This window comes from Lates calcarifer, linkage group LG19 (genome assembly GCF_001640805.2).
Source record: "Lates calcarifer isolate ASB-BC8 linkage group LG19, TLL_Latcal_v3, whole genome shotgun sequence".
Lineage (NCBI taxonomy): Eukaryota > Metazoa > Chordata > Actinopteri > Centropomidae > Lates > Lates calcarifer.
The window spans coordinates 10,324,174-10,347,641 of record NC_066851.1 but is presented as its reverse complement, the minus strand read 5'-3'; the positions used below and the strand labels follow the sequence as shown (position 1 = coordinate 10,347,641).

At 42.2% G+C, this 23,468-nt stretch overlaps 2 protein-coding genes across 3 annotated transcripts in view; one reads left to right on the top strand and one right to left on the bottom strand.

Annotated features, from left to right (window-relative positions):
- lin52 (lin-52 DREAM MuvB core complex component) overlaps window positions 1–20,293 on the top strand; it is a 50,158-nt gene extending 29,865 nt beyond the window's left edge. The window contains exons 6-7 of the transcript XR_007815167.1: window positions 19,247–19,343; window positions 20,113–20,293. The gene's annotated coding sequence lies outside the window, so the exon portion shown is untranslated. The remainder of the gene's footprint in view (window positions 1–19,246; window positions 19,344–20,112) is intronic.
- LOC108892412 (synapse differentiation-inducing gene protein 1-like) lies at window positions 908–8,569 on the bottom strand. Of its 2 annotated transcripts, none has more exons than XM_018689936.2 (4): window positions 7,961–8,569; window positions 5,598–6,095; window positions 2,478–2,615; window positions 908–1,773 (listed from the first exon to the last, which is right to left on the bottom strand). In XM_018689936.2, the coding sequence occupies exons 2-4, from the start codon at window positions 6,024–6,026 to the stop codon at window positions 1,615–1,617; spliced, it is 726 nt and encodes a 241-aa protein (XP_018545452.1). In that variant the 5' UTR covers window positions 6,027–6,095; window positions 7,961–8,569; the 3' UTR covers window positions 908–1,614. The 2 variants fall into 2 exon arrangements, with proteins under 2 accessions (XP_018545452.1, XP_018545454.1); XM_018689938.2 differs by lacking the exon at window positions 7,961–8,569 and adding an exon at window positions 7,831–7,925.
- Window positions 20,294–23,468: the final 3,175 nt, after the last annotated feature.

Genomic DNA, 23,468 nt, shown 5'->3' with positions numbered 1-23,468 from the left:
ACTTTGAGGCTAATGATCTGATTGGATGACAGGTGGGGCAAGAGAACAGGACGTGCATGATGGTCCGTTCAAGTCCTGGAGAGGAATAAAGCGCTGCTCTCATTTTGTTCTGACATCTTGACTTCAGAGAGCAGGCATTGTTCCTGACACTCACAGCACTCTGGCAGCTAAAGTCACCTCAAGGCTAGACAGTGACTGATGCCAAAAGACAGTGAAGAGCCATGCCAGTTACAGCAGAGGCTTGTGCCTGCAATAGCGAATAGTCAATATAACTCTCTGTGGTCGACAATACGCTGACAGGCTTCTCTAACCACACAATCTATTTCTTGTACAGTGATTCTTAACCTTTGTTGTCTGATGTAACGTTACTCTGACAGCTGACAGACTCTTTTCAGCTGAGCTCAGTTTTCCCTCATCAACTCCAGCCATCAGTTACTATGTAACCTGAATGTTATTTAGCACTATTAGCTTATACATTACTTTTAGCTTACTACAATTGTTAATTACATTAGCTAAATATTGCAACTGTATACATTTAGCTAATATTAACTAAATATTATTAATACAATATATTAACTATTTCAGGTGTGTATTCCTTACTTTAAGCTAACTATTTCAACTTCAGCTCCATTCCTGTTAGCTAACTCTCTCAACTTGCTAACAGGTTTTTATGCATTCTCAGTTGTGTTTTACAACTGACTCTGGTTAATAGGCAACAATTTGTCTCATATTTTCTTCAAATCTTAATTTCTAGGTGTTTAGCTGAGTTTAATTGACTTTATTAGATGAGCTTTCCCCATACACCCTTGTAACTACAGAACTCCACCCTGAGGTAAATATACCTCTGGTTGGGAATCCCTGCTTTAAGACCATCTTTGACACAATGAATAAGAGGATGAGACATGGCTCAGGATATTTCATTATTCATGCCAAATGTATTTATTGACTAAATTTACAGTACACAATGAGCACAACTAACCCTCTTGACCACTGCTCAGCAGCTTTGTGTACAGTCTGATAATCATCTTTGTTCTCTTCATATTAAGGGTCCACTTCCCTCTGTTTACTGTCTGGATCAATTTCCAGTACATTCCTTGAATAAACAAACATATAAACCCACTGGCCTACTTATGTTCCAAGAAATTCATTTACAAAGTGGACAGTACACAATATGTAATAATATTGGCAGAGAACACATCTACTGTAAAGGCAAAATAAAAACGTTGAAAACGACTAATGTGATAAAAGGTAGGTAGTTAGCTCAGTTTCTTTCTAATATAAGTACAGGAGGAGTAGTTGTCTTTCTCAGCACTGTCTTTTCTTCTTCTTGCAATGGTGGTAGAATACCTTGGTGGGAGTGTTGCATCCCAGAAATAAAGATTCAGTCCGGATCAATATGCAGTCCAAGTAATACTCCATCCACACATCTTTTCTCTCTCTGGTTTAGTCTCTTCTCTTCATATAGCTTCTTCTTTTCACAGACAGCCAGCAGCAGCAGCACAGGCACACGCCTTCAGGAGAGGCGAAGAAATCTGTCCGACCTCGTCTTTTTCCCCTCCTCCTATCTTGCCTCCTCTTTCTTGCTATCTCCCCTCAAGCAAGCTGGTCCCAGTGTTATACATGTCCAGGCTTGGACAGGTAGGCTATGAGAGCCACAACCACCCCCACATACATCCCCGTTCCAATGGTAATGGAAAGAGCGGCCAGGAATAGGGCTCTTCTGGAGCTCATTCCTGCTCTGGAGAAGTCTCCCTTAGCGATGGCCTTGCCAGTCTGACAAAACAAAGCAGAGAGTGAAATGAGCCGGCGTGTTACTCATCAGCACCGAGTGTATGAGTAGGTGTTAAGCCACAGTTAAAAGAGAGAAAACAAGAAATGCTCTCAGGGAGCCATTAGTTACCATGGCAATTAGGTCATTATGCCTCTGACAGTGATAAATGTGTTGTTTGGGTGTTTTGGTTTCCTATCAAAAAATGAGCCTGGCCTTTATTTATTCTTCTGACACATTATTTTTTGTTCCGGTATAATTGTGCCTGCAATTATTGTGGAAGATGTTGTAAAAACCACTCAGATATGCTGTGCTTTGTTTGAGGTTGCAGGGCGTGAGCCTAATTTTTTCAGACTGGAAGATGACTGACATTAGACAAAGCTCTAAGAGGCTGCTATAATTAAAAGTTGAGATTTCAGCTATGGCTCCATCAACTTAAAATCATGTAACAGCAGCACACTGCTCATATAGAACATATCGCACACCAAAACCTCAATGTTAATGGTTTCCTAAAGTGAATACAGGAGACTGACAAGTGGGCTGAACCCACTACATTTACGTAGTCGATCATCTGAAACAACTGCAAGGAGGGTCACACTGTGGAAAATGGGCTGCCGTAGCACTTGTCTGAGCACTTGTGCTCACTGACCTTAAATAGAATGCAGAGTAATCAGAGTTAATGACAGGCTTGAGGTCTCTGGGCCTTTACCTTGTGAGAATAGTAAAAGGCAACGATGCCCAAGGGCCAGAAGCAGCAGAGCATGGAGAAGATGGCTAGGCCCAGGTAGTCCCGAGGGGGCAGCACAATGAAGTTGTCCTCGCTCTCGCTGTCGCTGGAGCTGTCACTCTGGAAGACAGTGGGTTGATGAAGAATAATTAAATGTCAGAAGAGGGATGGATGATGCTATTTAGTGTATATTTTACACAGTGGAAATGCAGCGAGACAACGTATACTTTGTTATAAAAAAAAAAAAAAGGGACATATAGGTGAGAGCAGTGATCCTGAGACTGACACCTAAAAAAATTAGGAGTAAGGCTGACTTGTGTAGATAGTCAGGTGTACTTTGGACATGTCGGCAGCGGTGCTGCTTGACAACTCGTGTACCCCCCTCACCCCCAGGCCACTGTATCCGCCCTTGTTCCACAACCACCCAGGACAGGATGTGCTCAGCCAGGCAGAGAGGATTTGGTGCCTCTGTCAACACCCATGAACGGCCTGACAGATAACACAGGATTAACAGATTGTTCCATCATTGCGAGGTGACAGGGGAAACAGCAAGAAGACAGTGTCATTTATGTGCTAAATTGCCTCTACAGCATGAGAGACCTTAAACCATTTCTCCTCAATGCGCCTTGGCGTCTTGTGAGACACTGACTGTTCAACAGGCTCCCAATATTGTGCCTCGATACTCAAACTCAGGGCCACAGGGGCTGAGCGGGCTAATGAATGATACATTCGAATGCCACTCAGACTACATTGGCACATCGTGCCTGCAGCGAGGATAGCGATGTGACTGCACGGCTGACCTTTCAGAGGACGTGGCCTCGCTTCTCTCAGCTGTCCCAGAGACAGAGTGGATGTTTGTCTAAATAAATAGCTCTCATAAGGAGCAGGTTTCATTTGTTAGTCTTGCCGCCTGCAGGGATCAATCAAAGTGGGGAAAAGGAAGGCACAAAATAGAAATCGATATGTAAGGCAGGAACTGAACCAACCATTTTAGAGGTAATTAAAGAACCGTCAGGGAGGCGGGCAAATAAGAAAGGAACTATGCTTGTGCATTGACAACCTCATTTTTAAAGCATATTGTGCACAATTTTCTCTTTTAGCTTCTAATCTGATCTGTGTTTACCAAACCACAGGGTCTAATGTAATTATCCTGAGCTATATTGGGAGTAGAAATCTTATTTTGATGTAAGAGGGAAGTGGAGAATGGCAGTGCTATACTATCCAAACTGTTTTCAAACAGCTAACTTTGCCAAGAAAAGATTATGAGGCTTCCTGTTATCTGCTTTATGAACAGTGTCCACCTGGACAGCTGGGTGTGATCCATCAAAACAGCAGCTGGTCATAACCACGTAATCTGACATCACATGAATAAACTGGTGGGCACAAACAGCAGTAATCTCCTTTTATCTTTGTAGCAAGACCTGATAACAGCCCTGAGTGACTGGTGCATTCAGTCCTACTGACAGCCTGCCTGACACCGACTCCGACCGGCTGGGGACACACTCCCAGATGCCGGTATAACTGATGTGACTCCGCCAAGGCACAGTGCTTTTAACAACCTTGTCACAGCTCTCTCGTTAGAGTCTGGAGGGGGGAGGGACAGTCAACTCCACAGCAGGGCACACAGAGACCCCTGCACCCTGTTAGTGGCAAGGACACCATCCTCATGCTCTTGTTATATTGTTACCTGCAATTTATGTTTCCTCTGTCACACAGATGTCACACATCTGCTGACAAAAACTAGCTAAAAATCAGCTGAAAAAAGGTTGGTGCAACTGTAATGGGAAACTGTGTAAATACTAGACTCAACCTGCCACAGACTACATCCTGGAAGGTTAGGGAGCATATGAAGCCTTCCCCTGCTCTGGTCGCTCCCTCTTATTTTTAGTCCCCATAGCTGTGAAAGTCCTCTAAATGTTTGATTTGCTGCCGTAGAAAGCTGCTATGCATCAACACACATCTGGCACATGCTCTACCCCAAGTCTTGGAGTAATGTCTGCTCCTAAATTAATCCTGAACGTGCATGTTTTTAGAACAAAAGGACATGAATCTTGGCACTGAGACACACGTATGGACACACACACACACACACACAGAGAGAGAGAGAGAGAGAGGAAGGGAAGGGAAAAGAAACGAAACGCAGGTGCCAAGTAAAAAGTCTCATATTCCCAGCTGGAGACCCAACTTTCATCTAAGCGCTGTTCATCAGATTCATTTCGCTCCTTTGAATCGACGTGGAATAACTTTAGCTCCAGGCTCACCTGCTCCAACAGCCATGCATTAGCAGAGTCCCGGCTTAATACCCTCAAAGCACAGCATTACTTATGGCATTAATGGCAGTCGCAGTCGTGTCTCTATCTATCTGCCAGGCCTTCGAGTGACAAGTGCTGGCGCGATCATCAGCCCAGTTAGAGTGCTATACTTCTTCCTCTGCCAGCTCAGAGCCCTGGGTGTCTCGCATGCGTCCCTGGTTGAAATTAGATTTTTACCACTTCTGAAAAGACTTTGCTCTTTTTTTCTTTTTCTTTTTTCACTGTCACGGTTTTCTTTGGAAAAAGTAGTTATAGTTGTAAAAGAACAATAGCCTAGATAGATCAAATCAGATGTGTCATTTTCTTCGAATGTAATTATAAAACAAAAGCGTACAATTACTCTGCACTGGATTTGAAAGACTCCAGCAAATTGACCATTTAGAGAACAGTGTTAGAGATGGGAATGAATCACAGTGGCAGTCTATTTGAACAGTAAATGAAATAATAGGCATCACTATAGTGTACACGGCATGACTCACTTTCTGCATGAAGATGGCCTTGACAGTTACGAGTAAGTGTTAAAACACCTTTAATTTCATATAGCAACTCAATATCCTAATTATTCTGTCAAATGGTATCAATTATCTCTTCAGGGTGTATAGTTACAGTAATTATACCCTTGTAGATTGTAGCAGCAGTGAGGAACTTAAAGTATAACTATCTCTACTTCTGCATACTTATAGAATATAACTAGACTTTAACTGAAAAAAGACCTGGCAACCAAATCTCCACAATAAGATACCACTAAAGCTCTGCAGAAGACTCATTCACTCTTTGCGTGACCTCTGACCTCATACTCAGGACCCTGCTCATCCTCCACCTCATACGACACCGTCTGGATCTTCACATCCTTCTCTCCTTGCACACCATCTGAGGTGTTTTCTGCCGACACCCCGTCCAACACAGTGTCCTTGCTCTCCGTGAAAGTGGTCTCAAAGCTCTCACTCTTGGAGTCCTTGCTGTGGAGGCTCACGTCGTCTTTGTACAGGATGAAGTTGGGCCTGTAAAAGGCCTCCACCGCTAGATGCAGGGACGTTGCGTCCAGGAACTGCTGAGTCTTGTGCTTGCCGCTAGTCCCCGTGTAGTAGTAGCCAATGAGGCTGTCCTGGTGGTAAGGCTGGCTCGGGTAGTCGCACTGGTAGCCCTGGTAGTCGCCATGGACCACGTGTCTGCTGGTTTTGTCCAGCAGGGGGTTCTGGAGCTCGCTGAGGCTCTCCATGGTGGTGGAAGGTTCAGAAGTCTAGTGGATCAGAGGATGGAGTCCAAGAAAGATTTGGCAGTCTGGCAGCTGGAAAAACATGTTGAGAACAGGGTAATAGAACATTTAGAAGAGAGAGACAACAGTCGAGTTAAATGATGGCACAAACTTGAGTAAATAGATTAAATCTAGGTGCAATGTAGCCACCCAGCCTGATCCAACATGAGTTTTTTTTAGTAATAATATGCTCTCTTGCACATGAATTCAGAGCAGAAAATCTTGTCTGGCAATCAGCATTCCCCTCACAAGCTCTCACCAGTCTGGGCCATAAAACCACCATCTGCTGTACGTTCAACTGTTGCATCTCACACCCACAGATTTATATAAACATGTTGGGGAGAAATATCTTCCACTTGTCACACCTGCCTGTAGTGAAAACCAGGGAGGGGAGCTGCTGTTTTTCACGGTGCATACTGATGTACTTTGACTAGTCTGTGGACTGGCCTCCTTGACCCCCTCCTCAGTATTTTGAAATGTGACTGGAGAGTGAAACAAATGAAGTGCAGGGTCAGTTATAACAGTGGTGGTTTATGTAAAAGAAGTGCAGTAACACTGTTAAAAGAGGGAGTCACTCAGGTCCGGCAGATTTGTGACCAGATTTGCCTTCCGGCACCAACGGTCAGTGTCTCTTGGCCCTGATAAGTCCTCATCCATCAAATTAATCTTTCATCCCATGTCTAATGATGAAATAAGATAGAAGCCTCTGAAGCAGCTGTGTAATAGTTTGGAATTAGTACAAAGTAACAGATCAAGTCAGAGTCATTTCATGCTTTTTTGTTCAAAGTGCTGTAGTGAGAAATGAGCCACGGGGTGGAAATACACAAGACAATTTAGTGATTTTCCACAGATTAGAAAAAAAGAAGTGTGGCAGAGCTTGATTTATAAGGTCTGAAAGGTGATTGAGTTGCAAAGAATGAAATACAGACGTACAGGGGCCAGGAAAAATAACTGGAACTGCATAAAATGTAATGCCAGCGAGTGCATTACAAACCATAGCCTCAAGATTTGGTTCAATGCCTCTGACAGTTTCAACAAAAACATAAAAATAGAAACCCTGAGGAATCTGATATTTATTGCAGAGTATTCTGCTGCTTTGCATTGTCTTGTCTTGCATATGCAATGATTCCCTGACCCTCTGCGAAGACATGCAGGCGTACAGGAGACCTTTGGCCCCCGCGACCCCGCGAGAACAAAAGCTCCCGCAGCAACAGCAGATTTCAGAGCTGTTCGCTGTGGAGAACCATGAATAATGTGGGCCAGTGAGTGGCTGCGAATCCGTGCCCACACGCACAAGCCTCAGGCTCACTATCTTCACCACCGCCGAGTCCGGCGGTCTCCATCCTCCATCCTCACACATGCTTCTGAGGCTGCAGCCACTCACCAGATAACAGGGAATTCCATTACACAGTACATTAGACAACAAAAACCACAATCCCATTCCCACAAATAATTCATCTGACATGAGAAGGTGTGCACTTAGCACATGTGAGTGTATGCATAGACTCCACAATTATTAATGATCCTGAGCAGCAGCCTCTGTCTCCCCACCTGCCCTTTCTCCCTCTGCTTTTTTCAGTTTACTACAGTTTATTAATGTATATCTCATCCTCCCCCCCCAGCTCTCTCTTACACACACACACACACACACACACACACAAACACACAGATTCAAACAAAAGTACACAATTTCATTATTTTAATGACATCACCCCTTTTTTAAATCTCGCATAAAATTGCAAATACTTCATTTACAAATTATATTTACCTGTTAATGAGATAATTATTTCTCTTCTTTCACTTGTTTGCATCACAGTGAGAGCTCATATCTATCCTGGAATAATAGCCTGAGAATATTTTAGACACTAGCAGCAAAGCATATCCGAAAATCATCTTACCTGAGTCAGAAAATCCTCCCGCAGGTTTGTTCAGCATCGTTCCTCGGCGCAACTGAGTCGATGGAGACGTACGGACCCAACCTTTCCACTTCACACTATCAGTTTTGTGAGAAAACTGCCACCGTAGCACAACATATGGTATCCGTTTAAAAGGTAGTTAATTCCGCGTGTGTGAGGATGGACTTTGCTCGCTGAGCTCTCTCTCTCTCTCTCTCTCTCTCTCTCTCTTTCTCTTGCTCTTCCTCTCCCTGCTGTGGCACCGCCGCCGCCGCTGCTGCTGTTGTTGCTGCCGCGTCTGACAGGTAAGATTTTACGCACAGTATCACACTGAGCTCAGGCTCCAAAACAGAGGCTGAGCGGACTCCAGCCAACTGATTGGCTGCGTGAGGCGCGCTGCAAACTCTATCACCCACCACGAATTTGACATTTCCAAAAAACTCTGCGCTCTCCTTTTGCCTGGGCGTCTTCCTCCAGCCCACTTTTGTCTCATGTGTTGGCACATCCCTAACGGTGCTATTTTACCTCGTTGCGTAAACAGAGAGTCCTTTTCTGGGACATCTCGAGATAGCCACTGAAATAAGCTTTAAATCACATGAGCCAGTTTTCCCACTTTGCAGATTCACAAGATTTGTGTCCTGAATACTTAATTGTACTGCTTATTACTTCCACAATTTAAGCTGTTTGAGTGTTATTCTTCCCCACTGAGAAACGCCCACTACTTGTAGAAAACACACAACACACACACATAATTTTTTTTTTATTTTTTATCAAGCTCTCCTTCTGCTGTATACATTTCAGAATTCCCCTTCCTCATATAATTCCAGCTCTTGTTGTTTGTTTCTGAAATTGTGCCACTTTACCTTTAATTTCTATGAGCCTGCAGTGTGCATGCTGGTTCCAAATATAGCACAGGAATAAGCCACTATTAAATTCATTGCACATTTATATTTGATTAATATTTTAGACAAATCCCATGCATTTATCATGAGCCTGCCAATTTGGATGTGCCTTTAACCCCACTCCACTAAGCTGCTTATGATTCCAAGCCACAATTTATCATTGTAAACACTGTTTACATAACATTAATATAGATGTCTTCCCCATGCAAGCAAATGGGTGACATAATAGATTCCACACTGCAAAATTAAACCTAATTTATTTTGATCCCACTGGGGAATAATTATGACATAACTACAATATTTACAGAGACACAGTCTGCGGTTTAGACTCATGCAAAAACACACTCAAAACATCAGCCTGTCAGAGGTTGTAATGCTGTGCCAAAAAACTAAAAGACTGATATACAGCCACTGAACACTGGAAACATATCTTATTCAGAAGGAGCACTCTGTTCCACAGGCTCATAAAAATGTCTGGAGTTAATAATGTGCAAGCCCAGGCTCTGTCACTTTCACTGGGAGATGCATTAAGGTGCTGATGGACACTTTATGGGAGAAACATGGGGCTGCATTTATAAGACCGGGCACACACGAGCTGTGTCTCTTCCAGAGTCACCTTGTGTTCTCATGCACGAGTCGACGTGGCATAACAGCCCCCGCCGTCTCCGTGATGGATACCACTCCCTCAGGAGACGAGTATATTAGAGGACGGGGTGGGGGCAGAACCTGTAACCGTTTATCCATTATTCCTCTTTCTTTCTCTCTCTGTCTCTGTCCCTCCATCGTCCCCCATAGCAGGAATTGAGAGTAGCATTTTCTAATGAAGATCTGTGTCAAAATGGCACAGGAACGTCCAAATCTAAAAATCTGATGCAAAGGCGGCACAGCTCAACTCTGCCATGTTAAGCATAGTTTATGAAAAGAGAAGATTTCTCCTTGGACCACGCTTTTGCCAGCCTTCTCTAGATGGACTGTGAATATTTATGGTCCTCACTGTGCCCTTTTCTTCTGCTCCATTTTCTACTCTATATTTAGGCGCCGTGTCACTACATAGCAGATGTACTATTCGTCAAGCATTTTCTCCTCAGAGTCTTGCGATTTCAAGAAACAAAAAAGGCTATTAAAGCTGAATGTGCAGGTGCTCATGGACTCCTGATGGACGACGAGCAACACTTGAAGCAGAAAATGCTTTTACAGTTACCTCTCTCATTGGCTTTCTTTCCCCCCTCCATCCCCCCAACCCGTTTGATATCGCAGTCAACTCTGACACCATGAACTTTCCTAAGGCCCATTAACCAGCTTTAATCATTTAAACACTTTTGGGAATTAATCAGCCTAATCCGATTGGCAGAGAAAGTATCAAACCACTTAATTTGATCTGGCCTAGCCGGCTTTCGCGAAGAAAAGGCGAGGGATTTAAGCAGCTTTTCCCACATGGCCGTTGTGTGCATTATTTCCTGTTTGATTAAACACTTGAACAAAGCGTGTGCTGATAGAGCACCTCTGACCACTGAAACAACTCATGGGGCCGATGAAAAAGAGTGAAAATCCACTATTAAATCTGTTTGAGAACTTAGTAGCTCACTTGTGCAGCTTACTTTAGGCATATTTATTTGTTTGCAGCTTAAATCAGATGATTGTCAGTTTGACTCTTTTCATTTCAAAAAGAGTCAACCATTCTTTCTACTTTCTGCTGCTGGTGTTCATCACAGACATCAGGTACTGTGTGAGGAGTTCATATATTTGGCCCAAAGAGGTCAGGCTGCAGAAAACAGTAGGAATTCAAACACCCCCCCACCCCCACTCCCTCTCCTGAGGCATCAGATTCAGGTGTAGGAGCAGGAGGTGGCTTGGCGTACAGAGATTTCTTTTTGGCTGGAGCTCCTTCCAGACCTGGAGGCACGCTGCAAGCCTCAAAACTGAAAACTCACTCTAACAGGAAGCCCCAGCCAAACACTGCCTCACGCTCACCACCTGACTCAGGGTACAATGAGCTGGCCAGGAAGCAGATGACAGCATCATGTCCTGTTATAGATGGAGACAGGGAGAGAGTATGTCAGTGAAAAGTGGTGATGAATAAGATAGTAGGTAGGTGGGAGAGAGACAAACAACAGATCCAGCTGTTCACCTTCAGGCAGTGGCTATTTCTTCCAAAGGAGCAAATTGAGCTGACAAGCACAACAAAAGCGTAGTTATAAAGCTTGGTTGGTTTACCATAAAGTGCTGGTATTGGGCTCCAACAGAATTCATTTCTGTGGAAGTGCACTACAGAACTTCAGGTATTTGTTAAGGTCTGATAGTAAAGTCAGGCAGTGTAGGGCATTAAAGGAAATGAATTTATTGCCCTCATACAGTTTGACTCCTACAGTGTCCTAACCCTAACCCTAACCCTAACCCTAACCCTAACCCTAACCTACCTAACCCTTGTCATAATGAAAAACATAATAATCATTGAATGCCAACATTATGAGAAGCAATTTCATTAAAATGTTAGAAAGTTGCACAGTAGGTGACTTTTCAAGGTCCTTCCACAAATGTTCAGTCGGAATATTAACAGTATGTGTCTGGAACTTGGCCCACGTCTGTGTGCACCAGTTCAGGGGGAATGGATGTGCGGGGGAGTCCCGAGGGACCAGGCAGAGGCTTTTGGCTTCGCAATTATCTAACACACAAATGCAATATGTGTCGAATTAGCTGAAAGCGCTCCGTCGGGAGAGGGGAAAGGTTGGGGTTTGTCATCCACGGTTTCAGACAGAAGTATCGCTATTGTAGCTCTACCCTTCACCTGTAAGCATACATCCCATTTAGAGGCAGATTTAAAATAAAAATGCAAAGTGTGCAACTTGGGAGAGATCCAGTCTGGAGCTGCAGTAGTTAACGTCAATCATAATTGGACTCCCTCCCACGGAAGGAAAGTGAACGAGGACAGTGGGGAGTTTCTCATCTTCACAGATCGCTGGCAGTGGTACAGTAGCTGACTCCTCCACTCCAGAGAGACGCTGTGTGCAGATTAATGGCATCCTCTGTGGCGAGATTTGAAAACTTCCATTAATGGAACACCAATGATAATTTATTTGGACAGCTGAGCTGCTTCTCTGTGAATAATGAAGTGGCCTTGGGATCATTAATATGATGGATTCCCTCTAATGTAGTGATGCTGTGCCAGAAGACCTAGCTTAAAAAGAGAGAGAGAGAGAATGAGAGAAAGAAAGAAAAAAAATATAATGGCAGAGTACATTGTTTGCATTATTGATGTGTGAAACTGAAAACAGCCTATGATTTGATACTGACACCATGTCCCTCTTAGAAGGGATTAAAGATTTTTTTTAAAGAAATAATACTTTAGAGGATTACTATTTGGAAGATTATTAGTGCTAATGAACAGCATGCTGTTAATCCTGTGGAGTGTGTTTGCAGGTACACCAGGAGATGAGTCAGCCAGGCATGACAGTTGGCTGTATGGCTTGCATGGTTTTATACACAGTCTCATCTCATCAGTCCAATAAGACGAACTAACAATTAAGTTCCCAGCCTTGCCAGGGCTCCTGTCCCTGATGTGTCAGCCTGCATATGCCAGAGCTTAGCAGATTTTCCATTAAACCTGTTATACCGTATCTTAAACAGCAGAGGATTTAGCGTTATGTCTTCAGTGTGCTTCTGAGCAAAAACAGAGCTCAGATGAAGCCAGATTTCACCCGTCTGTCAGTGGTTGTGGGGACTGCATGCAGAAGGGTTATAAATAGGTAATCTTTTAGGAGCCCACCGCGGGTTAAGCAAGGGAGCTCGCCGAGGGCCGGGGGTGACTCATCGCCCTGTCTCTTTGTATCATGTCAGTTACCTGGTGTCTGCACCTGTCACTGCACCCCCCATCCACTACCTCAAAACCACTGACTCGCACACACAAACAAGAGACTGTTACAGGGTACACCCGTGTGCTCCACTATACAAATATTTCACTCCATTTATTAAAGCAGCCATGATCAATATTTTTTATCATTACAGTGAGTGAAATTATTATGTTTAATGCAAGGCAGTCACTCTCCTGAGCACTACAGAGCGCTTTAATGACTTTCAGCTAATGTTTTGGTTTTACAGCCTGCAACTTTATAGTGTTGTTTCACTTTGTCATTTTGTTTCACAGAAGAGAGCAGCTTCCAGCAAAAAAAAAAAAAAAAAAAAAAAAAAAAAAAAAAAGAAGCTATAAAATCAATTGTAGGCTACCAAGCATTAAAAAGCAAGACAAGACAAGACAAGTTGCTAAAAGAGCATTTTGCAACTGATGAGCCGGAAGTGAATATTGCTGTTACAATCATCAGGTGGACACAAACATGACTCCAACTGAATGCTAATGTTGCTCTGTATCTACTTTGTGTGTAAATTGGCAGTTGCTTGCTAACAAGTTTGCTACAAGTTTATAATCTGCGGCCTTTTTTTGCCAGACACCATTTAACCTTTCTAAAGCAATTTGAAAAGTTCAAACACAGTGGGAACATTTTCTGCTGAGGCTAAGTATGCTTTGTCTTAACTGCAGTTTTAGCTAGCCCAGTCCTATTGCAGTGTTGGCACTTGTGAGCTGTGATAAAGACTGGGTTTATTTACTAAAGTCTAATGCCTTTGTGCATTCAGCAGCTGTGGAAATAAGGCCGTCCTAGAAATACTTTATCAGTATATTACAGTTTCTTGTGCACAAAATCATTTGGTACACTGTGAACAATAAAACTAAAATGCTGATGTACAGATTGTAGTAGATTGCATAATCCTCTTCGGTGTAATGTGTTTGAAAACCGTATTCTGGCGAAACAAAAACTGTAAAACTAATTATTTCATTTCATGAGGCTTGCATTATGTATGCGCTGTAAAACTCCTCTCTGCTCCCCCTCCTCTGATTTGAATCAATAGCCACACGTTCCCTAATGTTTTTCTTTAATGTTCTTCTCAGAGCTGTAATTTCAGGTGGGTTTATTATCCGAGCCTTGGCAGGCTGCCGTCCGTGCCCTTATTTAAAAAGCTATTTTCAGCACATACTGTCACTGTGTGACTGCTGATGCTGTGACTAATAAACAATACAAGAGACTCTGGGATTCCTGTGGGTGTCAAAAGGTCAGGAAGGACTACTTGTTTTGTGTGTACTATCCTGCCTCTCATTTTCAAAAGCCTGTAATGGACCCACAAGAGATGTGAATCTTGTTTCCACGGCAAAGGACCAATCCGGACATAATTACAGCCCGCCAGAAATCTATGATGCTCTGCCGCGTGATGGCTTCTGTGTCAATGGCAGCACACAACTGCACCACAGGATATGTGTTGACTTGGACTGCCTTTTAAGAAAATCAATGCTCACATGTGTAACCCCAGGGAGAGGCGTAATCAACAGGATCTGAGATGAAGGAAGATGAATTTCTGTAACTGCTCATCCATTGGAAGCACTCTGGTCCAAGGCTCTTTAAACGACTGGTCTGCTCTGCCATATTAGTTTGGTCATCTATTCCCAGACAGCTGTCTGCTGCAATAGAGTGATCCTCTGAAAAGCAATGCAGCAGGATAGGATGTAGCTGATATTTTTCAAACCAACATGATGTTCTCTCTCATTTCATTTCATTGATAATCTCATGCTCTCTAACTCACCATCATAATTGTTTGGTTAATGTAAAGCCATGACGCCACAAACACAGTTACTGAAAAATGACACACTGTGAAAAAATGCAAGCATTGTGAATAAGATAACTGAACGTGTCTGTATGAGCTGGATCTGACTATGTATACTTGACAACATGTCTGCACTGTAATTGACATTGCTTTCCCTTGTTAGGCTGAATAATAGATGCCTCATTATGCATAATACATCTGAAATGCAGTATTTGTCTTTTTTTTTCTCCCTGAGTTCATGGCTTAGAGTTGTCACAGCCATTGTCAGTGAGTCAGTTGTTTATTCTTGTCATCAAGAGAGAAACTGAGGCTATCTGTTGGATGTAATGAGAACATCACAACCACAATTGGAGCAATCAGAGCATGCTAAAGAGGTAGAGCTAGAAGAGGTGTTGCTGAGTTTGTTTTTTTTTTCTCCCTTCTTTGTCTGAATTATAAACTGAACATTCATGCATGTGAATGAATGCATGCACATTGTATTGGCCTATGTTCCCACTTAACAAATTTATAAGGTTCATGATGAGATGCTGGACACTAAAGTTAAGTCAGTTTAACACCAGGGACTGCTGGAAGTATACATATTTTATTGGCATATCCATATTTTATTGAAGTGCTCATTATGTTGAGTGATGGCTCGGATGGGGATTTAATCAGGTCGTTTTTAATCTCTCATTCATTTCATAATGACCTATTTCCCACTTGACATTGAGTCAGAGGTGGACATGCTATTTTATTATGGCACTGCAAACTGTCTGTGAGAAAGTCCCATCCAGATTTCTACTTTGCAAGCAAGTAATAAAAAACTAATATGAGATACTGATGTTTATATCGATAGCTGGAAAACCCAAGGACTTCCCCTTCATTTCAAGGACTGAAACTGAAAAGAGACTGCTTGGGCTTAGAATAACATTACTTTGGAGAAATGTATGCATGTTATTTATGCATAGTTTTTTTTTTATCAGATCCTGTTTTCATATACATTATAAGGTATATTATTCAAGAATTAAATAAGGGTCTATATCCATGCTAGCAGCTCTGTGAGGCTGTTCTTAAGCTATGATGTCAGCATGCTAACATGATCCTAGGGACAATACTAACATGCTATAGTTTAGCAGGTATAATGTTTACCATGCTGACCCCTCAATTTTAGTGTGTTAGCATGTTAGCTTTAGAAGCACTACACACAGCTGAGGTACCAGAAAAATTATGAAAAAAGTTAAGCGTTGTTAAAGTGATAACAATTCATTTTGAGAGGGACATGAATGTCATTTCATGCTCATTCACCCAGTAGATGTTAAGATATTTCACTGGGTACAAATGAAATTTTTCATTTTGCTAAAACTATGTGCAGTATGTCAACTTGATGGCTGCGCTAGAACAAAAGTCCAGGAGTCACCAAATTTTGTAGGATTCGTGTTTGAAGAATGTCTTTGCCAGATTTTCAGTCGGATCAAACTGTTGGACCAACAGACTGATATTGCATCCATAAATTTACAGCTAAAAATACAGTATATAAATAAGGAGATAAAATTAGTTCTCAGGGATTAAACCTCCACTTCATTTTTCTGCACAAACTGTCTTTTTGAATGACTTGTTCTGTCAACATGACATGTCCTGTATTTACACTGCATGTACTATAAAGAGATTAGCACGAGTTAAACATTACGCAACTGAAAGTATGAGGAGGATAAATAGAGTAGCTTCTCCCTCCTACAAAGTGTGTGTGTGGTTTCCTATATAAGGGATGATAGTGTCTTAAAATAGGTTGACAAAGTGACACCTAAGGTAACCATGGCTACCAGGTATGAGATAGAGGAAGAGGGGCAGCAAAGAGGGTGAACCTGTATAGGTTATCTGGGTTAGTACAGCTAATTCACTAGGGATGGTTCCAGAGTAATACCTTAACATTTTCATATATCTAGAGACACAGTATGCAGCACAGATGGTGTGTGCATACTGTGTCCAGATTTGAGGCAATAAAACCGGAACGAAAGCAAGTGCTAATATTAAAATTAAAGCTACTAAATTGCACACTTCCATGTAAAGGTTCCTGTATCTGCAGGCTTGCTTGCCAAGTTGTGTTGGCAAGAAAGAAACAGGAAATCATAAAGACAGTCACGAAGGGAAGAGGCATATTTACATCGGAAGTGTGTGATTTTTCTGACAATTTTGTCATTTGCTTTAGTAAGACAGGATCAAGTATTAGATTGCTGTTCAAATTTAACAAACACATTTAGTAGATATGACTGATATAATGTTTAGAAATAATAAACCCTCTCAAAAAGTAATTGTACAAACGAATGCAACACAAAAACAAATGGTGGTACATAACTTATTGTCATAATTGGTTGGAAACAGTATGAAAATAAAGTTCTAAATTGACAAAGATTAATGATGCACTGCATTTAATTTGAAGTGAGCATCAATTGATGTATAGATTGCTCATTATATCTGTTGTTTCCTCTCTCCCTGTCCACTTCCCACTCCAATTTCATAATTTCATATGCAAGGAGTTCTTGCAAGTAATTGCAACACTGCTCAAGTCCAAAGTAACACATCCTAAATATAGTCTTGTGTAGTTGTTGTTCTTGTTGTAGTGTGTTGTTCTGGTGAAATTTCACCAGGCAACAACAAAAAAAATAGTACTGTAGATGAGAATGTACAAGTGGGGGAGAAGTGTGTTCTCAGCTGTGGGAACCTGCATATCATCAAAATGCCCACAACTTTGGAGTCAACATGCGTATGTCCCCCAGTTTGTGCAGTGTATTGCACCATTCACTGACTCCACCGGGACGTCAGAGTTTGAGGTTTTCTGACATGCCAGGAGACAGGTTCCCAGGCCATGTGATGTATAAATGAAGAGCGCTGGCTGCACAGGTCTGAGCTGTCAACTCGCATTATCTGCGGGCTTCTTCCTCTCGTGCAGTCAGCAAGGCACAGGGAAGGTCAGGAATCAGCCCTGTTTCTGGGCCTTGTGGGTCGACTAAAAGATTAGACCTTGTGAGCGAATCGCTGTAGCAACTTCACATAAATGACAGATTAGTGGCGCAGGTTTGCGTCTGTTTTGTCTGTTGATCAAATCTGCTCCTGTAATAAACATCAAAAAACAAAAGAGGACCATCTTTCAGTTCCAATTATCCTGTTGTGAAGAAACTGGCTACAGTGCTAATGGTCATTCTCTAGGGATGCCTGCAGGGACGAAGGCATCAGATCACATTAATCTGAACAGTTGGCCGCTCCCCGTGGGTTGGCTGCTCACAGATGGTGGAGAGTTGTGTGTGATGTGTTTAACTTCTCTCAAGTTGACCCAAATTAACTTACGCCCATCGCACTGCTGACTCAGGGGATCAGCAAGGTGATCCTTGATGATTAGGATGAAAAATAATAATTGTAAATCTACAAATAAAATAGGAATCATGCAGTGTGGTATTGCTGACTCAGAGCAGTAATGATAAATGTCCTGTGTCTTTTGGAATTATTATTTTTGCTAAACCTGGCAAATAATCAAACAATGCATCAATCTTAAAGCATTAGTTTAACATTTTTGGACACTTACTGTCTTGTCATGCTCTGTAAGGTGAGAGGAATGATAACACGCTAATTCCTGGACATTGAATATAAAGCTAAAGCCAGGAGACAGTTAGCTTAGCTTAGCATTAAGACTGAAAACTAGCCTGGCTCTATCCAAAGGTAAAGGTTTTTATACGGCCAGCCTGGCATAGAGTCTAAGTCTAGAAGATAGGTTACTGAAATGTAAAATAACATGTTGTGGGTCAAAGGAGCTATTGGCAAGTTTTGCTATCACTTCATGGCCAATGTTAGCATGAATGGCTTTTTACTCTTCATAGAGGAAATATTACAAGTTTAGCATAAATCTTCATTCCTTTACTGGTCAAAAGTAACATGGGTGGCTGTTGCTCGAGAGATGAAGTGGCTCTGCGCATAGAATAAATGCTGTGTGAATGGATGAATGTGACCAGTAGTGTAAAGTGCTTTGAGTGCTTGACATGACTAGAAAAGTGTCAAGTGCAGTCCATTTACCATCCATTTAACAGTGGAAAGCAATGACAGTGTTTTTCTTCAACGGTGGCCGTAGCTCTTGGCAAGTGACCAACATTATCACCAGCTCCCAGAAAGAAGCCATGCTTGGTGGCAGAAAAAAAATTACAAATAGATCCTTTAACAGGAAAATATGTGCATGACTATCTATTAGCGGGAGCAGTGACTTGGCACAAAATTTCAGAAAATTAAGCTCCAGATTTTGTATGGATTAACATACAAGATATGTTAATTAATGATCCTTCAAGGTGCTGAACAGAGCTTAAACAGAGCCAGGCTAACTGTTTCTCCTGTTTCTAGTGTTTATGCTAAGCTAAACTAGCTGCCTAGCTTTAGCTTCATATTTAAGGGAAAGATATAAGAGTGGTATCAGTGATTTTACCTAAATGTAGTTCCACATGCTGAGTTTTACAGCAGAATGTTTCACTCATGTACCTAACTGGGAGACTGTCTGATACACTGTCAGTTCAAATTAGCACCCACTAAATACATCACTGACTAGGTCTTTGAAATTTCTGTAAACAAGTGTCACTCTGTTTGCTGTATCTGCTGTACCAAGTCCATGCAGTAAAATAAAACCAGCTTGGTTTTAGGATAGAAATGCTGCTGGATTACAGTCTGTTTCCTTCAACATGCAGTGACTGTATAGTTTCAGCTTCTCCTTTTCCACTTTTTCTCCCAGGGATGTGACCTTCAAAGAGAATATGGAGTAGACATGGGGAAGGAATGATGGAACCGTCTCTACTTCTGACCTTTAAGTGATGTATCGCCTCTGAGCAGTAAGTGATATCAATGGTTTCAAGCCGTTATGATGTGCGAGGTACATATGTCCCTGTATCCTCCAGGCATTTTAGGTAGACAGTGCTGTATGTCTGAACATGTCCTCACATCAAGGGTCACTGGAAGAAGCAGCAAAGGGTGGTCAACCAACAGCAGCTAGCAGACTCTTAAACAGCCTGCTGGCCTTCATTAAAGTCCTGTGGCTATTTCAGCCAGCCATGGTAGAGAGGTGTGGGCCTGCTGGTGTGAGGAAATGGACAGTCTCACACTGCTTTTGCTGCAGTGAGCAACTTATCATTATACACAGATGCACTGCTGAGGAGAACTGAAGCTCCATTTAACAAATGATCTCAACTCTAGCACAGTGATAGTGTTTCAAAAGCTGTGTTCTCTGAAATTTGAGCATTATTCAGTTTGATTGTAGCATTAACACACCACAAAGTGAATATCACAAGCAGTGAGGCTCGCTGGGTCGAAATGTTAAAATCAAAAGCCTGGAAATATTGGCCCACCCCAAACTAAGGCCTAATTAGAGAATGAATCCATCAGGGAGACATAACTGAATATGATATGCAACTTGCTGCCAGTGAATATCCTTTCCCTAATAGTACAGTGTTCAAATGTGTATTTTCACATTTTATAGCATTCACTGGACATGCAGCAGTTATTGCAGATGATCCATTTAATGTGCCATCACACTGCACAGTGTATTAATGTGAAAAACATTGCTCCGGTTATTAAATTTGCCCTCACTGTATTTATTTTCAGTCTACTTCTGTGAAATCTGCAATGAATCTGTTCCTGCTGGAGCGCACATATTGGAGCAAACTATGATTGTTTGGAGATACACTGTGCAAATATACTGTCTACAGGCTGGTGTTTGCAAATGAGGTGGAGCAGCTGTAGAGGTCTAGCCTCAAGGAAAACAATAAAGTTCTGCTAGTACAAGAAGGATATGAGAAAAGAAATTAATTTAAAGTTAATGTTCTCTGCTTTATCGTGCTTTGTATGATGTGGCAGTAAGTGAAATAGAACATTTACAGGCTTGTACATAATGTCATTATAATGCACAGCCATCATAGACACGCCTTCATGTGTGTGGTTAGCCTGGCTGGTGCTGCGGCTCAATACCGATGTCTTACAAGTCAATGGATCTTAGCCTTTTGAGCACCACTGACTTCATATTTAAAAAACATTTCAAGTGATATTTAAAAAATGAGTGTTTTATAGTATATTGAGTCTTCATCATGGATCCAGTAAAACAAGTGCACACGTTAAAAAACCCAACGTCATATCATGTCAGTTTCTGATTTCTGTGATCTCTACTGCACATTCTATTTTTGTGTTGCTGCAGACTGTAGTTCCCATTAGGCGGGTGGGGGAGTCTAACTGTGTCCCAGTGCTCAGTGGAAACAGGAGGAGATGCTGAGCTTACAGGGTTCAGATACAGACCAGCTCAGACGAGCGCTTGATTTGCTCTGTGTTACTCACCTTCATAAGGAATTCTCAGTGAGGGGAAACTCACTCTCCTCCTACGACTTCCTCCTCCTCTCTCTGAATATCTGTCCCTTGCTGCAGCAAAGCTTTGCTTCACTTTCCTTGATCTTGGCAATGTGTTGTTTCAGAGGGTTCTGGTGAGTGTCGAAGGCGCTCCAGCACTGCTCCATCCGCTCTTCTCTCAGCTCTCGTCCCTTCATTTTTTTCTTTTTTTTTTCCTCCACCACCCTGATTCCTTTTTTCATCAACAAATCTTCCTCGTCCACAGTCAGTCTTGCAGTATTTGTTCTTTTAGATACAATATAGCCTTCAGTTCTTGGCATGGGTGAGCACTTCACATCAAACGTCATGCTGTAATTTGGCAGCTTCATGATGTACAACTTCTTGGCTACTAAAAACACCACATGAAACATGAAACAAGACTTCTAAGAATCTGCTCTTCAGCTCAGTTCAGATGTGATCTAACATGCAGCACATACTTGTATTCCAGCGAAGCTGCAACATTTAGAACTGGTTTTCTGTTCCATCATCACGTTCCAACAAAGTTCACCTTGATGGAGCAATAACGGGGAATGGAAATCAATCATAAATCATTCTTGGCAGCTGCATCGGTCATTTGTGTATTAACATAAATCTCACATTAACAAAACAGCAACTGCAACTGCATGCTATATGCTGTTTCTCTCTGACATGATGATACTGTGACTTACAAGCCACAGAAACACACAGCATGCATAAAACAATCAACATAAAGAATGTGTTTTTGGCTTTTAAATGCATGTGCGTGCTTCTTTATCTACGGCCAAAAAATTCTGCTTGTGCCGAACCCATTTGGGAGCCATTACCACAGGAAGAGAGGTTGCATTGTCTGTTATGCCAGTAAGAGAAGCCACATCATTGGATACTTCCAGGATATGGATTTCTGCACCCATAGATTGCTTTATGTGCGTACACAGCTTTATTCTTTATTCTGAGGAATTCAGACCCCGAAATGTAAACTGATGTTTCTTTGTGGGTACTCGCACAGTCAACAATGTTGCCCACTAATTCATTACCCTTGCATGAGCTCCAGGCTTTGCCTCCTCTTTCTCTATTCTGCATTTACCAGGAACTGATAAGTGGATTTAGTCTGTATTATGAAGCTAAAAAAACATCACTACGTGATTGTTAAAGGCCAAAAAGGGACAGAGCTGAACGATGATGTTTCTCTTGGCGAAACTCCTGCGCAGCCCTTCTCTTGTTACCCTCCTCCGCTATCATCAAGGTTAATTAAAAAATTTCACCACAGCTTCACACAATTTTCAAGCCACCTCCAGAAAATTTCCCACAAAAAAACCCTGTGTCTCTCTTTTCCTTCCTCTCCTCCACCACAGTTTTTCTCTCTCCCTCCCTCTCTGCTCCTCCACAAGGGTCCTTTGGCCATCATTAGAACTTAATGAACTCGGTTTAATAATCAGGGGAATTAGTGGAGCCGAGTTCGGCTGTGGCGTCGCTGTATCCTACAGGCATCGTGGTTGGTGCTGGCTCTCCTCTGCTGAAATGAGTGTGGCCGGTGTGTGTGTTAAATGTATTGTGTTCTCGTTGTGTTCTCTGTGTTCCACACTCTGCTTTCATGGGGTGGACATAATGGGATGTTCCACATCTTTCCCTAATTAGTTTTAGGAGTGTGTTCATTAGACTTTAGCAGATTTAGTTAACTTATGGGTATCTCACAATGGCCCAATTCCCCCAAGTACACTGATGTCGGGGTGATAAATCATCTCTGTCTGCCTGCTGTAATTAGACTGACTTTTGAAGAGTCATATTTTGCTTTCAATGTAAGGAGGGCTGCCCTGTATCAGTTAACCTACATATGTCTTGCAATCGCCTTCAGGGTGAAATGCACCACAATTAATTATGTTTACATTCTCTATTGGGTTTGTAAATGGATTTTAGTCTCATATATTTATCTTTATGATGACTGCTTTAACACATCGAGGGAAATTCATCCCTCCACTCAAGCTTGTGTTACAGTCTTGATTGGGGAAAAAGGCAATCTGTGCAAGGGCATCATCTCTTGAGTTTAACACACATGTTCCCTGTGTCACTTTCTCTCAGCCAGCCATGATATTGGAAATTATTCAGCATTAGTGTGCACAGAGCCTGGTAGACTTGGGGTGTTACTCCCCTGCAGCTGGGTGTCACATTCAAATAGAAGTAAATTAGCTGTCACCAAGGCTGGGCTTGGGAGCTGCTGCTATGCCTCAGAGACTATCCCCCCTTTTTTGGCAGGGTCTCTGCTCACTGTCCAGCTGAAGCGAGGCAACAAGTGATTATGGCTGCGAAGAGATGAAGAGGCACAATATATAATATTTGAGTCAAACAACTCTCTTTATACGAGGGTGAGTTAGCGCTGTAGAAATGTACTACTGAATCGCAGCAGCAAGAATATAGCAGTGTGAAATCACCTGGTGATTGCACAAAGAAATCTAAGGAATCTGGATAGTCGGTTTGAATTCGTGCTTCTCCGACAGCAGACAGTTGCCCTCTCATTATCGACAGGCCAACATTAACTGTGGAACTGGACTCATTACCAGCAGCAAAGCCCGAGGGACAGGGCAGATTGGCACAGTCTCCAGACAACAGGG

Bases quoted from the DNA above. Each gene is read 5' to 3' on its own strand.
- LOC108892412 (XM_018689936.2), bottom strand. From the start codon at position 6,026: ATGGAGAGCCTCAGCGAGCTCCAGAACCCCCTGCTGGACAAAACCAGC. The intron at 2,616-5,597 runs GTCAGAGGTCAC...ACTGTCTTCCAG, and splicing joins AGCAGGGTCCTGAGTATGAG to AGTGACAGCTCCAGCGACAG. The intron at 1,774-2,477 runs GTAAAGGCCCAG...TTGTTTTGTCAG, and splicing joins CCTTTTACTATTCTCACAAG to ACTGGCAAGGCCATCGCTAA.